General features: G+C 51.3%; 4 protein-coding genes across 4 annotated transcripts; all 4 read left to right on the forward strand.

The window, feature by feature from the left end:
- Positions 1 to 364: 364 nt before the first annotated feature.
- Positions 365 to 1,318, forward strand: UCRPA7_8561 (putative cell polarity protein; the record flags this gene model as incomplete). The annotated part of the gene is made up of 1 exon (XM_007921073.1): positions 365 to 1,318. The coding sequence occupies one exon, from the start codon at positions 365 to 367 to the stop codon at positions 1,316 to 1,318; it is 954 nt and encodes a 317-aa protein (XP_007919264.1).
- An 869-nt stretch (positions 1,319 to 2,187) lies between these two features.
- UCRPA7_8562 (hypothetical protein) lies at positions 2,188 to 3,720 on the forward strand (the record flags this gene model as incomplete). Its single annotated transcript, XM_007921074.1, has 3 exons — positions 2,188 to 2,591; positions 2,940 to 3,128; positions 3,306 to 3,720. 3 exons carry the CDS (start codon positions 2,188 to 2,190, stop codon positions 3,718 to 3,720), a joined length of 1,008 nt encoding a protein of 335 aa, XP_007919265.1.
- A 3,290-nt stretch (positions 3,721 to 7,010) lies between these two features.
- Positions 7,011 to 8,044, forward strand: UCRPA7_8563 (putative nad-dependent 15-hydroxyprostaglandin dehydrogenase protein; the record flags this gene model as incomplete). The annotated part of the gene is made up of 2 exons (XM_007921075.1): positions 7,011 to 7,535; positions 7,769 to 8,044. 2 exons carry the CDS (start codon positions 7,011 to 7,013, stop codon positions 8,042 to 8,044), a joined length of 801 nt encoding a protein of 266 aa, XP_007919266.1.
- A 3,299-nt stretch (positions 8,045 to 11,343) lies between these two features.
- UCRPA7_8564 (hypothetical protein) lies at positions 11,344 to 12,722 on the forward strand (the record flags this gene model as incomplete). The annotated part of the gene is made up of 3 exons (XM_007921076.1): positions 11,344 to 11,575; positions 11,742 to 12,088; positions 12,144 to 12,722. 3 exons carry the CDS (start codon positions 11,344 to 11,346, stop codon positions 12,720 to 12,722), a joined length of 1,158 nt encoding a protein of 385 aa, XP_007919267.1.
- Between the last annotated feature and the right edge of the window lie 1,516 nt (positions 12,723 to 14,238).

Genomic DNA, 14,238 nt, shown 5'->3' on the forward strand with positions numbered 1-14,238 from the left:
AGTTGCTGCAGCCAACAACTTGGTCAAGAAATACAAGCAGGAGGCAGACACCGCTTCAGATCGGTTGCGGAGTGCCGAAGAGCGCATTGCAGGGCTGGAGGCATACCAAGAGCAAGCGAGCCGTGAGGGTGTCTCTATCAGGAGACAGCTCCAGTCTGCTCTCCGGGAGACTCAGTCCCTACAAGCTGCCAACTCTGATCTTAAGAATCAGCTTGCGAATCAACAGCTGGAGACCAATGCCGTCACAGTCCAGCACAACACTCTCAAGGACATTCTTTCTGAGCGTGGTATTAGCCCGACCTCTGCAGCACGCAGTCGTGGTCTCAGCAGCCCCCGAGAAAGCTCTCCCGAAACAATTTCTCGCATGCGGGAACTAGAACAGCAGCTTGCCATGTCTCGGGCTGCTCACGAGGAGACACAACAGACTTTTGCTATCCAAGCGCAGGAATCTGAGACTACATATCGCGAGAAGCTGTCGCAACTCGAGAATGACTATCAGTCCGCCGTCCACTACGTCAAGGGTAGCGAGAAAATGCTTAAGCAGCTAAAGGATCAGCTTGCACGATACAAGTCTGAGAATTCTCGCCTCAAGGAGGATCTTGTTGAATTGGAGGACAAGGGCTCTTCTCCTGCTGACTGGGAAGCCGAACGCAGCGCTTTGCAGCAGAAGGTCACGGACTTGCAAGAAGAGGTCAAGGCATCTTCCGCACAACTAGAGAAGCAGTTGTTGACGGTGCGACAAGAGCTTGCGGATGCCAGGCGCGCTAAGGACGAGGCTGTGAAGACCAACGAGGCAGCGACTTCGCTTCTGACCAACAGCCGCAAGGATCTCGAGCAGCTACAACAAGAGAACGCGCTGCTTGAGCGCCGAGCTCAAGACGCCGAGCAAAAGGTATCGCTCCTACTCGATCAGGTCGAGACCTCGGTCGGCAATTATCGCCGGCGTAGCAGACAAGTTCTCAGCATGACATCGGACCAGCTTATGCCAACTACCACCAAAAGCTCTACGAACTCCTCAAGCAATGGCGCCAATGGCACCAGTGCTGGACACATTAGACAAGAAAGCTCAGATGCTGAATCAGCATACGGTGGTCTGAGTGAAGCAAGAAACAGCGCTGCCCTTGATAATCTTGCAAACGAGCTAGAGACGCTCCGCAGCCACTGGGAGGCGACAAACAAAAACTATCGCCTGAGCAACACGTTCGATTTCGATACAGGAGCCACACCTACAGCCAAGAAGGCTGACAAGGAGAACGACGAGAACGGCCTGGGTCTTAGCGAGAGCCTGGCGGATTGGAGGAAGCGCCTTGATGACTGATCTGGTTTCTCTGTAAGAGTGATGGGAAAGATGACATGACCGGAGTTATTGTGTTGGGTCCTGTCTTCACTTCTTCTTTTTTTCTACAAAGGCTTTCGTTTCTATGTGCACCATACTACTACCACCATTACATTCCATGACACCCGTTTTCGCACCACCTACTTCGGCTACCCTGAAGTACACGCGCGCGCCATGTTTAACGAATCGGAACGGATTGGGGGAGCAGCAGCATCATTGTTCTATTTACAAATTTTTCCATCATACCACATGTCCTGTTCTTCTGTTGTTTTTAAACATAATCCCAGGAGGAGTACGATACATGCCATTACTAGCTGGAATGAAAATCTACTACGTCTGTACAAATACAATCTCTGTCCCTTTTGCGCAACTGTGAAAATACCCAACGGTCATATCGCTCCATTCCCCCATATCTAGCCATGTTTTTTCGGGTGTTGTGAATCTTCTCGGGAAACGTTTGCAAGAGTCTTGAATGTTGACGAGGCTTCTAGCGTTAAGTTTTCAGTACCAGGGACTGGCATGACACGCCGCCAAATTTGAAGAGCTTTATGGTTTGATAACCCTATGTTCCCATGGATCCAGATGAGACACTTCAGCAGACAAAGTTGCTCCTTGGAGTGGCATCAGTGATTTTGTAGACAGCTCTATGGTACAACTGGATTATCACACCCCAAAGACATGGGATACCTGGTCATATGCCTTGTGAGGACCATATATATAAATACGCAGGTTCGCGCTGATGATAGAGTGTGCTCGCCCCTTTCTTTTCAGCTTTCCGGTATTTCACATCTCATATCACCATAGCTAGTTCACCTCCGGTCGAAGCCACAATCACACCGTCTTTATTCAAGATGAAGAGCATTCTAGCTATCACCACACTCCTGGCAAGTGCCGCAGTCGGCGGTCTCGCAGCGCCCCCTTCTTCGCCAGCAGGCTCCATCATGGAGATCCAGACAGGGCAGGACATGCAGCTGATGATGGAGCCCCACGAGATTCTGGCAATCAAGGAATGCATGCAGCACAATGCGGCCCCAGACTTGGTGGCCGACTACTCGCAGGAGGGTTCAGGCACGGCGATGTTCAGCCACCTCCCCGGAATCTGCTGCGAGGTTCTCAAGAAGGCCGTCAAGAAGCACGGCTGGTTCCCTAACTTTGGTCAAATCGGCTTCGGCGGCGGCGATCAGTGCACAGAGGTCAAATTGACAGACGTGCCGTCCGCAAAGTTCAAGTTGCTCAAGAAGCTCACGGGAACAGGGTGAGGAGGTTCGGGCTACTCGGTGGTTCAGGGGAGAACCTGGTGCTTTGGAGTTGTGGTTTGGTATGGGGGTGTTCTGGGAGTGTCAAATTCAAAATGTGCAGATCAGTACTATGAAATATTGATTTCCGAGATAGCAAAAGCTTAAACTATGAAACTTTCCAGGTCGTTCATGTTATATGTGCAACGTAAATATGGAGAGTTCCAAAGCATACTCTAAAAACTTTCGACAAAAGGCTTGCGTGCTCCCATAAATGGGGTCTCCTGGGCTCAATTCGGGACATCATCTTCTCGCGTTCAACGTTTTCAGAATCTTCTGCAAGAATTCTAACAAGTCTTGCTTCGTAGGCCAAGTTATACCAGCCCTTCCACACCACGGGGACAAATAGCGCACGAGATGAAGCTGACTACGCTCGTCATACTATCCGCCAGCTTCGCCGGCGTCGCTTTGGCAGAGTGGAAGAAGAAATACACTCTACCTGATCACTGGATCGATCACTGCCACGAGCGGCTGGCTTGTGGGAAGCTTGAAGGCTGGTAAGCAACTTTTTGCGTTCAATTCTTACTACTCCGGTTATACATTCAGTCCTGGAACAAATTTGTAGTCCCGAACCGGACAATTTACTCCTGATACATATCTATTGAGGCTCTTTTTTTTATTTTATAGCCCTTTCACTATTCTCAAAAGGCACCCACTGACTTGAAATATTGTAGCTATGATGAGGAGATCTATAGTGGCCAAGCGGGAGAAATGCTGGCAGACCTGCCGCAAATTATGATTGAGGAGAAGTGGTACAAGATCAACGGTTGTATAAGGAAGAACAGGGGCGAAGACTATTTCGTCAACTTGTGTCACAAGGAGCAGGGCGTGGTCAAATACAAGGGCATGCCACCCAAATGCTGTGAAATGATGATGGGTTATATGTATCATTTCGCTCTGACAAAAGAGGTCAACGACGAGTGCACCGAGATAACCCTCAGGAATGTGCCCAAGAGTGGGTGGCCTGAGATCGAGTTTGCGACGGCGAGATTCAACTGGGACGAATACATCGCGCACAAGAGAAAGACTTACTGTAAGAACGTGACCTGGGACAACGGCCATCCCACCGTTAACGACGGCGACGAATGAGTCTTTTGTGTTGAATTTCTGCAATGCGTACTGAGGTGGTCGGGGTGCATTTACATGCCCTGTCAACAATGGGATATTTACGATATGTTCTAGGTGGTGAGTTGTTTCGTGCCGGGTATCATTCAATAGGGTAGTGTAAAGAACTTGGCGAACTTCTGTTTGAGCAACGTTTTTAAATAATTAAAATAAAAAAGGCAAGAAACGGAAAAGAATGTACGGCAGTGACTTAGTCCTCTTTGCGTGTATGGTTGCACTTGATGCTTGAGACGCGAGGACTTTGACGTTTACGCGTCTATCGCAAGCCTTGGAACGTAATGGCCAAGCTCCTAGGTTTTCTGGCATGGACTAATCAGAGGCTACTTCTTGAACATGTGCAAGACGTGTTCTAAGCCAGTCTCTGGGTATGTACTGCTTGGCGTCTTGTCGCAGTTCTTAGGTTCGGCCGGTCCTCTACATGACTAACGATCTTGAGTAATGGCGCCGATGCCGAGACTAACAAGCCCGGACCCGTTCAACAACGATGATCCGGAGGCGGTGGATATGGCGAAGGAACTTCCGGCTCTAAAATTGATCTTGAATCTATTTCGTCACCAGCTTCGTTATCGACCTTTTTTCACTTTCCCAAAAATGCTGTGCTCGACAACTACAGTCCTCGAATCTGAGATTGACCGACCATGACCCGCCTGAATCTAATACGCCAGACATTTCTCCTTTTCCAAGTCGTTCTGGTTCCTAGAAATAATATCAATGTTGCATAAACTATTGAAGTGTCGACGGCATGCCTTATCGATGGCTGTTCACACAGTTCAAGGCTGGAGGACCTTTACAGCCATTCCGATTACTCAAAACCGATTTGAAAACCGTCCGGGGACGATGGCTGTCGGACTGGAAAGAATTTAATCAGCTTGTTGTCGCCAGTGCCGTTTATGTCTTCTTCACCAACATCCTTCCTGGAATTACTTTTGCTAGTGACTTGCATGTTCTCACCGGCAAGTCATGGGGCTCTATCGAGGTTGTATTCAGCACGGGATTATGCGGTCTCATATTTGCTAGGTTTGCTCGATCCCTATCATGAATATTTACTCATATTTGAATGCATCGTGATAACAATTGTCTAGTTTCTCTGCTCAGCCGCTCTGTATCCTCGGTGTCACTGGTCCTTTCTCAGTGTTGGCCGAGAACATTTATGAGCTGTGCATACATCACTTTCATGTAGGTTACTCACGATGTTTATCGGCGTTAGGAAATAATAGAATATAGGTTCATTTTCTCTCCGTTATGGCATGGTCTTTGATTCATGCTGCTTGGATGCATTATCTACTCGCCATTTTCAATGCTCACGACTGGACGATGCGATACGTTACGCACTTTAGTGGCGATATTTTCTCGTTATTGAACAGCGTTATTTATTTCCATAAAGCTGTTCTCGAACTCCAGCGGAATCACAATGCCGTTTCATTTGCAGCATTCCTTTACTCCATCATTGGGTCCATTGGGACTTGTTTACTGGCAATCTTCCTGTCCACCGCCACTAGATGGAAGCCTCTGTTTGGTCGCATAATCCGACTTGGCCTGTCCGAGTACGCTACGGCAATATCTATCATATTTTTTATTGGGGTGCCTTATATGGGAGAGCTTGCGAGTCTTGATCAGCAACGACTCCAAGTCCAGACAACATTCCGCCCGACCGATCCTGAGCGCAGCTCGTTTTTCGTCCGATTTTGGGAGATACCCGTCGAATGGGTGTTCATCTCCATGATACCTGGCGCCATCATTACGATATTATTCTTCTTCGATCATGAGATAAGCTGTATCATATGTACAATGGATAGGTACGGCGTCAAGAAACCGGGAGGGTTTGCCTGGGATATTGCGCTTCTTGGGACCACGACCGCGTTGTGCGGCATTCTAGGAATACCTCCAGCGAACGGCCTCTTACCTCAAGCACCCTTACACTCGGAATCTCTGAGACATCTGGTCGAAGAGCCCGTGGCTCGTGACGGAAATAGCTCAGATGAGACATTTGCAACACGCAAGGTGTACAGGGTCTACGAGCAGCGATGGTCACATTTCACTCAGTCCTCCATGATCCTCGTGTTTGTCAGCCCTCCTTTTCAGCGCCTGCTTGGCTTGACACCTACGTCGGTACTAGCTGGGCTGTTCATGTACATGGGCTATCAGTCACTCTCCGTCAATCCCATTCTATGGAGGATCTTTAACATGCTAACACCGCCTTCCGATTTACCTAAAGTACCAGACGGGGTGACCTGGCTAAGCGTCCACGCGTATACTCTTACGCAATGCGTGCTGACAGGCGTTGTTTTTGGTGTGACTCTGACGGTGGCAGCGCCTGCATTCCCAGTCATCATCATAATATTGGTACCGGTGCGCTTGATGCTCATGAACCGCATCTGGGATCGAGAGACTCTGAGATATGTGGACGGCTGGGCATGTCGACCTGGTAAGCCGGAAGATCGAGATGACGCAACGACCCGCCATGCTGGAAATTCCCCCGAAACCCGAGGTGCGCAAGAAAAGGCAGTTGAAGACATCGAGAACGGCATAAGGGTTTGAGCGCATTGGAGTTTCGATACAGAATCATCATATGGCGGGTTCAGTACTCATTATCAGCGTAATATGTGAAATCTAGCGGATAGAGATAGAATGCTAGAATTGGTTTGCATTCAGCCTCATCTAGGGAGAATATGACCCGAGTCACGACTATGGTGTTCAAGAGGTTGGCCTGAATCATTTAGCTCTTCCCCACAGTAGCTCTCCAACTGTTCGCCCCACACCCTGTCTTCACGAGCTTCAAGGTCGAAGAAGACGCATTGTCGAGCTTGTGCGTGTCCAATGAGCGAGCGAGAATATAATCCTAGCACTACCTCACCTGAATTAGGGTCCAGCTCAGCTAGGCGTTGACTAGGATCTAAGAGTCTATCTATGCATGTGCTATCATAAGGGGCATGAAGCCGATGTTCCCCATAGCGCTACGGATCACGATATCCGCACTATGGTAGCGGGGATGGACCACGCGTCCGAGACCTCCAATGCCGCACATTTAAAGATCAATTGATATGCTATTGAACTGGCCTGAAGAACGGGAGGCTGAACCAGTGTCTTATGCCTCAATTGAGCGAAACTTACTTACAGAACACAACGCTACACCATACAATCTGGTTTAAGTCATATAGTCGTCAACGGTGTAGCTAAATTGCAGCCTTCTGGACAGCTAAGAATAAGATCCTGGGATGATAGTTCCTCAAAGAAGCTCGAAATCGTATTAAGAAATGTCATTTTCTGTCGCGGGCAAGCACGCCCTGGTCACTGGCGCCGGTGCTGGCATCAACCTCGCCTTCGCCAAGCTCCTCCTCCAACGCGGCTGCTCCGTGACAATCGGAGACATAGGTTTACGGCCTGGCGCCGAGGAGCTTCTGCGCCAGTACCCTCATGTTGCTGGTGATAACAGCAAGCGGCCGGCGGCCATCTTCCACAAGACAGACGTGTCCTCCTGGCCACAGCTCAACTCGCTCTGGGCGCGTGCAACCTCCGCATTTCCCAGTGTCGATATCGTCTGCCCCGGCGCGGGCATTTTCGAGCCGGAGTGGTCCGGTTTCTGGGAGCCGCCCGTCACCAAGACGAACCCGACCAGTCCTAGTCGGGATCGCGCGGACGCGGAGCCGGGGACGTACACACAGCTGAATGTCAACCTGACGCACCCGATCCGCCTGAGCCAGCTGGCCTTGGCCCACTGGTTGGGCGAGCAGAACAAGGCGAAGGCCGCTGCTGGGCAAGCCAGAGGCGTTCTCCTGCATGTAAGCAGCATTGCCGGTCACTCGACCAGCATTGGCACTCCGATATACTATGCGACCAAGCACGGTCTGCACGCGTTCACGAGAAGTCTGGGAAGCCTGAGAGACACCGTTGGCGTCAGGGTAGCGGCGGTAGCGCCATGTGCAGTCAAGGCAAGCCCTCCTTCAATTCCCGCTGAATTATAGCGCGCTCCATATGTTATGCTGCTTTGAGTAAGGCACTAACTGCCCTCTAGACGCCAATGTGGACTGAGGACCCCGAGAAGATTGCCATGAAGCGAGAGACCGATGACTTCGCGGAGCCTGAGGAGATGGCCGAAGCGATGCTCAAGTTGTGCGAGGATCCGGAGTACGGCGACGGCACGATCCTCGAGGTTACAAAGGGGGCGTTGCGTGTGGTGCCAGAGTATAACGCTGCGCCACCAAGCGGGAGAGGACTGGCTTTGGCGGGCTATCAGGAGATGCAAGACAAGCTGGTGGAGAGGCTCAAGAGCGGAGGCTTCAAAGCCTGAAGACAGGAATGTAGTTCGCCAGTGAGAACGATAAGCCACCAGGGCGGGAATCCCTCTGCTTGGCTGATGGGTACGAATTTGTTCGATTATGAAGCCTGTATATAGCTCTATTCATCATCCCAATGCCTCCTACTGATAATAATCGGCCTTGCGGGATCCCACGGTCCGTATATTTCGTTTTTGTATTTCTGCAGTCCGATCAGCCACCAACTGCAGCCACCCATGGCCACAGCGACGATGATACACCCAATGACCATGCCAGCCAGTCCGCCTTTCCAGGGGAATGCTTCTCCGCTCTCATCTCTGCCAAGGATCATGCCTACTCCACCGCCAGCTCCCAAGACAAGCAACACCGTGAGGATCATGTGATACCTCCAGCTCCTGTGTCTTGCGTATCTCCTGAATACTGGAAACAGGCCAAAGACCTCGATACTGAACAGCGTCAGGCTAAACACCTGACCAGTCGACGGCAGCCGGCTCGCCAGCACCGTCGAGGCCATGAGTGCCGCATTGGTCGATAGTGATGCCACAGGAAATTTGTTCACACCAACCCAGGCTCCCGAGTAGTCGAAGAAGAAGATGTTGATGGTCAGCAACCAGAATGACATGGCCCAGATGCTGTCAGACGAGGTAGATCGCGTCAGAGATTTGAGAATAGGGGAGAGCCCTAATAGTGTGAAATAGATGAGAATAGCAGATTTGACAGTGCTGGCACGGAGATGTGCACGACCGCCGCGTAGGGGAGACGACGGTCGATGCTTCGGTCCCGAATCTGGGGCGACAGATATTGAGCCCCGACCTATGCCTACTCCCGTAGCACTAGTCTGGGATGTGGCAGATGCGAGGGAAGAGGCCGACACGGAGTGTAGATGTTTTGTAGTGAGCAGATTACTGCTGCTTGGATTGCTGCTGGGGGGGTATTGTGGTCGTAGGGAAGTCATATCCTGCTGGGATGGTGTAGTATGCAGGTTTGATGTCGAGCTAGCCGCCGAGGGCAAATTTGAGACGCTGCTATTGCTGGTGGTGAGCAGAGTCGTGTGCGATTCATCCCCATGCAGCCCATTCGGGTTACTGCCAGCTCCGTTTCCTGTTTCGTCTCGATGACGCCGCGGTCGGAACTCTCTCCTGCCTATGCTCTTGGTTCTCGCAAGACCGCTTCCATCATCCTCCTCGCTCTCTTTGCCCACCCACCAGTCCCATAGCAGCCATCCGATCAAAGTGGCGAAGCTACCCCAACCGACGACAGACACAGGACTCAGTCGCTCCTGGAATATGCCAACGAAACAGACCACAAAGATTATGACGGAGCAAACGTGCTGCACAATGACCGTTGAATCAGCAACAAGAGGCCAGAAGTCGTACGGTTGGAGCCGGGGATTTCGCTGGAGGTTTTCGAGGAAGGTGGCCTGGTCGGTGTAATTGTCCGGGTCTAGAAACTTGTTAGAGACGTTCCTTATACAAGATGAAGCTGACTGATGCAGCCATCCGAGACTCACATGATTGCTTCACCCACAGCAGCTTCTTCCAAGTTCTCTTGCGCCTCCTACTCCTGCTTCGGCTCTCGCCGTCAATCTTGTGGCGGAGCCGCCTCGATCGCATCTCCGTGCCGGACCCATTGTCACCGTTGTCAAATGCCGACAAGCGCCGCGGAGGAGAGGCGGCATAGAAAGCATCCTCAGGCGCTAGATGTGAGGGATCGGGGCGACGGGCTTGCTGGAAGGTGGTGGGGAGGGTAGAGGAGCGCGCGAGGGCTGGGAATGGCGCCTCCAAGGACTCGGACGAGATGGCCGAATGTTGGAGGCCCGAGGGAGGGGCCATTTTCTTTAAGCCCAAGACCCCATTCACGATGGCCAAGGTATTGTTTCGCGATAAGTAAGTCGCCTGTTAAACGTTTGTATATCACGCTGGCGAGAGCCTTCTTGAGTCCTGTGGAGTGTGGATTCGCCCTCAAAGTCAGATCGCGAATCTCGCGACGTATAGGTAGTGTGAAAGTACATTCTAAGGGTTACAGTGGTGTGGTCCCCACCAATCAGATCCCTACCCAGCCATTTTCAGGGGTTTACAGCGACCGCACTGTGGAAGGGCTAACCCTGCAATTCTCGTGTGTCGTTGTCATTGAGTTATCGTCTATGTTATACGAAACTTGGCCAATCAATTCGCAATGGAAATGATGGTCGGGAATACCAGAATACCATATCCTCCACAGCAGCAAGATGGAGACCAAATCCCGCCCGTCGCTGACCGTACAAATCAGTCATTCAGGGCAGCTCGGTTAGTTCCAGAAACTGCGAGTTCAGTCTCTTGATGCTCGTTTGATCCGTCTTTTGGTTGAGTTATAGCTTAGTGCTGATTGTGTGTTTAACGAGTAGCTACAAATAAATGAAGGTAGCCGTAAAAGAAATCGGATTTTGGGTTTTGGATAGAAAGTACTCTCCAAAGCCAACGATTCGGCTGACTTGATCCAACTCCCTTACATTGGACCCCCCTCCGTAAATAAGGCCTGTGACACTGGCGCAATACAGGCGACGTGTTTCCAATCCATCAATTGCTTCATATCATCATGCTAGCGACTATATTATCGAATGCCTAACTTAACATAGATTCAGCTCCCCAGGATAATCCGTACTAACAGAGAATACTTTTTTACCACATCCTGGGTTGTGAGAAGACATACCCTAGAGAATTACAGATATCTCAACGTTTGACCTCGAAAAAGGGTAGTTGACGCATGCTTATTACAGCAGCGCAGATCTAAGTGTCTGGCAGTTCTGCTAACCTGATTAATGCCGAGCATCATTGGTCCAGGACGCACTGCACCGCCGCACTTGAACGACCAGCTAACATATTAAAGGAAGGCCGCCCAACGTCCCGTCAACCTCATCCAGTTAGGCCACACGCTTAGCAGCAGCTTTCACCCTACTAACCCTCTCCATCTCCATTCTAGTAGAGATGCAGCAATGTTGGGGAGCATTCTTAGCCTACGCTGCGCAGGCGCTGCGCACCGGACAAGGATTGAGGTTCAGCTCGGTCTTCGGATAGAGGACCGTTGAACGTTGATGAGGGAGCCAAGTCTCAGTTGCAAAGCTTGGTTCCTGGATAGGCCTCCTTGCTGTCTATATAGTCTCGAGACACAATACTAAGGGTGTGAAATCGGACCTCTTTTGGTGAATGGGAATATTGTAATACAGGAAGTGACTTAACATCTTGCCAACGACTCTTCAGTCTCAGCTTGCTCGAAACCCGCGAACTGATCGCATTATTTTTCAAATCCCCCTGACCTTGTGTACGCTCTCCACACCATGGCCGAGAAGAAGGAAGACCTGCTAGTCTCGGAGAAGGAGAGCGACTTCACCGCGCCCGAGAAGAAGGACAAGTTCCGCGCCGCGGCGCTGGAGCAGAAGCGGCTCCTCACGCTGATCGCAGACAGCGACCACGCCGCGCCCGAGCTGCACAAGCTGAAGCTGCACATTGCGGATCTGCGCTGCCAGGTGCAGGACGGGTCTGAGAAGACTGCGGTGCTTCGCGAGCGCAGTAAGCAGCTCCTAGAGTCTCTTCCTCCCTTCTTTAAGCCAATGTTTCGAGCCACGAGACGAAGGGGCTGTCCCAATTTGGACTTTCACTCCCGAGACATCTCTATTCAGCCTTCCTTGCTCTTGCACTATCCTTATAAGGCAATTGCTGACTCCAGATGTTGTAGTGAAGACGGAGAAGGCAGAGTACGAGGAGATCGAGAAGAGCCGGGTCAAGCGGCTCGCGTACGTGCTGGGAGGGCAGAAGAAGAAGCACGAAGCCAAGATCGAGAAGGAGCAGAGAGAGTACTTGGAGGTCCTGGGGGCATACGAGACGGCTAGCGCAGAGTTCGATGAGCTGGAGCGGACGTTTGAGGCGGCGAAGAAGCAGCGGACGGAGCTGGAGTCGCTCGTCACGAGGCATACTGAGTTGCTGAACCAGGTTGAGGAGCTTGCCAATGATGTGTTCGACGGCCCGAGTCCTGAGTTCCCCAAGGACGACGAGGCAGAGGAGGAAGTGAAGAAGGCACAAACGGTTCGCACATTGAAAGCTGCATTTATTTTTCACTTTATTTGACTGACAGGCCTAGGCGTACGACGAGTTGCAAGCAACATATTTCTTTGAGAAAAAGACCGTAGATGCCTTAACAAGAGCTCGAGGTCTCGCGATCTCTGCCCTAGGGCACGTCCGATACGCAATCAAGGAGGCTAAGGTCGACATCATGGTTCCGGCCAGCCTGCAAAACAGCCACACCCAGCCGTATCAAGTAGACTACGAGACGAGAGCAGAATTGAGAATCGACCATGCTCTACGGCAAGCACAGCAGGAGGTGGCGGAGGCAACTGTCCTCGCAAACACGACCCTCGCGGACGTGGGCATGACCGGAGTCGAGGCCGTGAAGATCCCCGAGAGACACATCGTATGGAACATGCTACTGGACTGTATGTTCACCGATATCATCTTCCGTGAGAAACTCAAGGATGTGGGGGTCGAGGTCGAGGAGTTCCGCAACAGCCTCTCTGCCGCGCTGGATATGTTCTTGCCGAGACACGAGGCGCTCCAGGAGCAGACTAGGCAGCGTCATGAGGAGCTCATAGCCAAGAGACAGTGGCTTGTGGACATGCGAATGAAGATGTTGGAGCAGGTTCTGGAGGAAGAGAAGTCTTAGCCTAACAGCAGCAGAGAGAGCGGATGGGCTATGATCTCAAGATTGGGTTATTGGCCGTTAGACGGTGATCAACAGCTCGCAAGAACTGTTCATCAGAAGGCACCGACCTATTCTTGTTGATGTTCAAGAGCCACGAGAAAGGTCGTACAAGAGACTAAAGTGACATCTTCAATCTGCTGGAGAGACTCCTGAAGCCCTTCAGGGTAACTAAAAGTGCAGTGAAATGCATTCAATCCTTATTCAGGTGTACAATGTGAGAAGCCGTGAGATTGTGCAAGAGTGGCACATGTCATCCCACATCTTGTCAAATGCATATGTCAGAGCAGACTGTTCTCGTTCAACCAGGATTGCATGTCACCGACGAGTACTTTTCCCGTACCATACTTGACCTGCCTTTCAAGACAAAAGCTCCTCCTCGTACAAACATCCGAGGCATTGATATACTATTTGTCACGACAAGCAAAGCATGGGCGTCAACCTCAGCCTCCAGAACTGCGCCCCCATGTGCCGATCCACGACCAGGCATACTGTGCGTTAAAAAAATCGAAAGTCTTGACGAAAGGAAACAATTCACGTCACTCATGCTCCTTCGCCATGGATCCTCTTTGGTACTCTCCAGGCTGCCAAGATTCTGATCGACGGCACCCCGGATGATTCAGCAAGGATCAGTCCCGCCAAAAACTTCCTAAATGCCACTCGAGACGTTTGGCCAAGGGAGGCAGCCCGGCTGGTCCTGCGACGGCCTCTTGGGCCGACAGGTTTCAAGTCACGGGTCAGAGCAGACGGCTCAAGCAGCGGTTGTTTCCCTGTGAGGAGATAAAAGTGCGTCTGTTTTCTTAAGATACTTGAGACGTGTCAGTGCAGAGTAGACATTGGATGTTGCGGTGGTGTGTCGCAGGTGATGGCGCCTAACTTTTCTCAAAGCCCGCATCCGTCTGTTCCGGGCGATGAATGCTACGCTGATGCAAGTGGAAATATGGTATCGCAGGCCTGAGCTTATCCACTGTGAAACCTTGTCTCCCGATCCTGTAGGCTCGACTGTAGCTCCTCGGCCGAGGCGACAAGTGGGCACTGCACAGACGGTTGGGGTTTCCAGAAGGGTGTTGGACGTTGCTAATCACAAGCCGTGACTCCCTTTTCTTCTTTTTTAACCTTTCGTGTTATTGCCCACTCCAGCTGCGTTTCAGCTCTGAACTTGCAAGGTGGTGCAAACTGCGATGCAATGCTGCCCTTACACCTACGCAATGGCCTGACGAAAGTAGATGATGCGGAAGTACCGATTAAGCTTACCAAAGCCCCCTCTGGCCCCTATTTTGGAGTCGCTAGATAGGCTTACTTGTGCTTTATGCTTGATTTTAGGACGACCCGCCCACTGGAAGGACCGATCTAGCTACCTAGGTATGTGGACGGACGGAGTAGATTTGACAGGCACGCAAACCGTGTCTCGGTGCAAAAGGTGGGAGCTCGACCGAATACGGGGTGCACATACCATCACTGAATGCACTCTGAGACCCCT

The sequence above is a fragment of the Phaeoacremonium minimum genome, assembly GCF_000392275.1.
Source record: "Phaeoacremonium minimum UCRPA7 unplaced genomic scaffold PA7_03_scaffold_599, whole genome shotgun sequence".
In the NCBI taxonomy this organism is placed as follows: Eukaryota; Fungi; Ascomycota; class Sordariomycetes; order Togniniales; family Togniniaceae; genus Phaeoacremonium; species Phaeoacremonium minimum.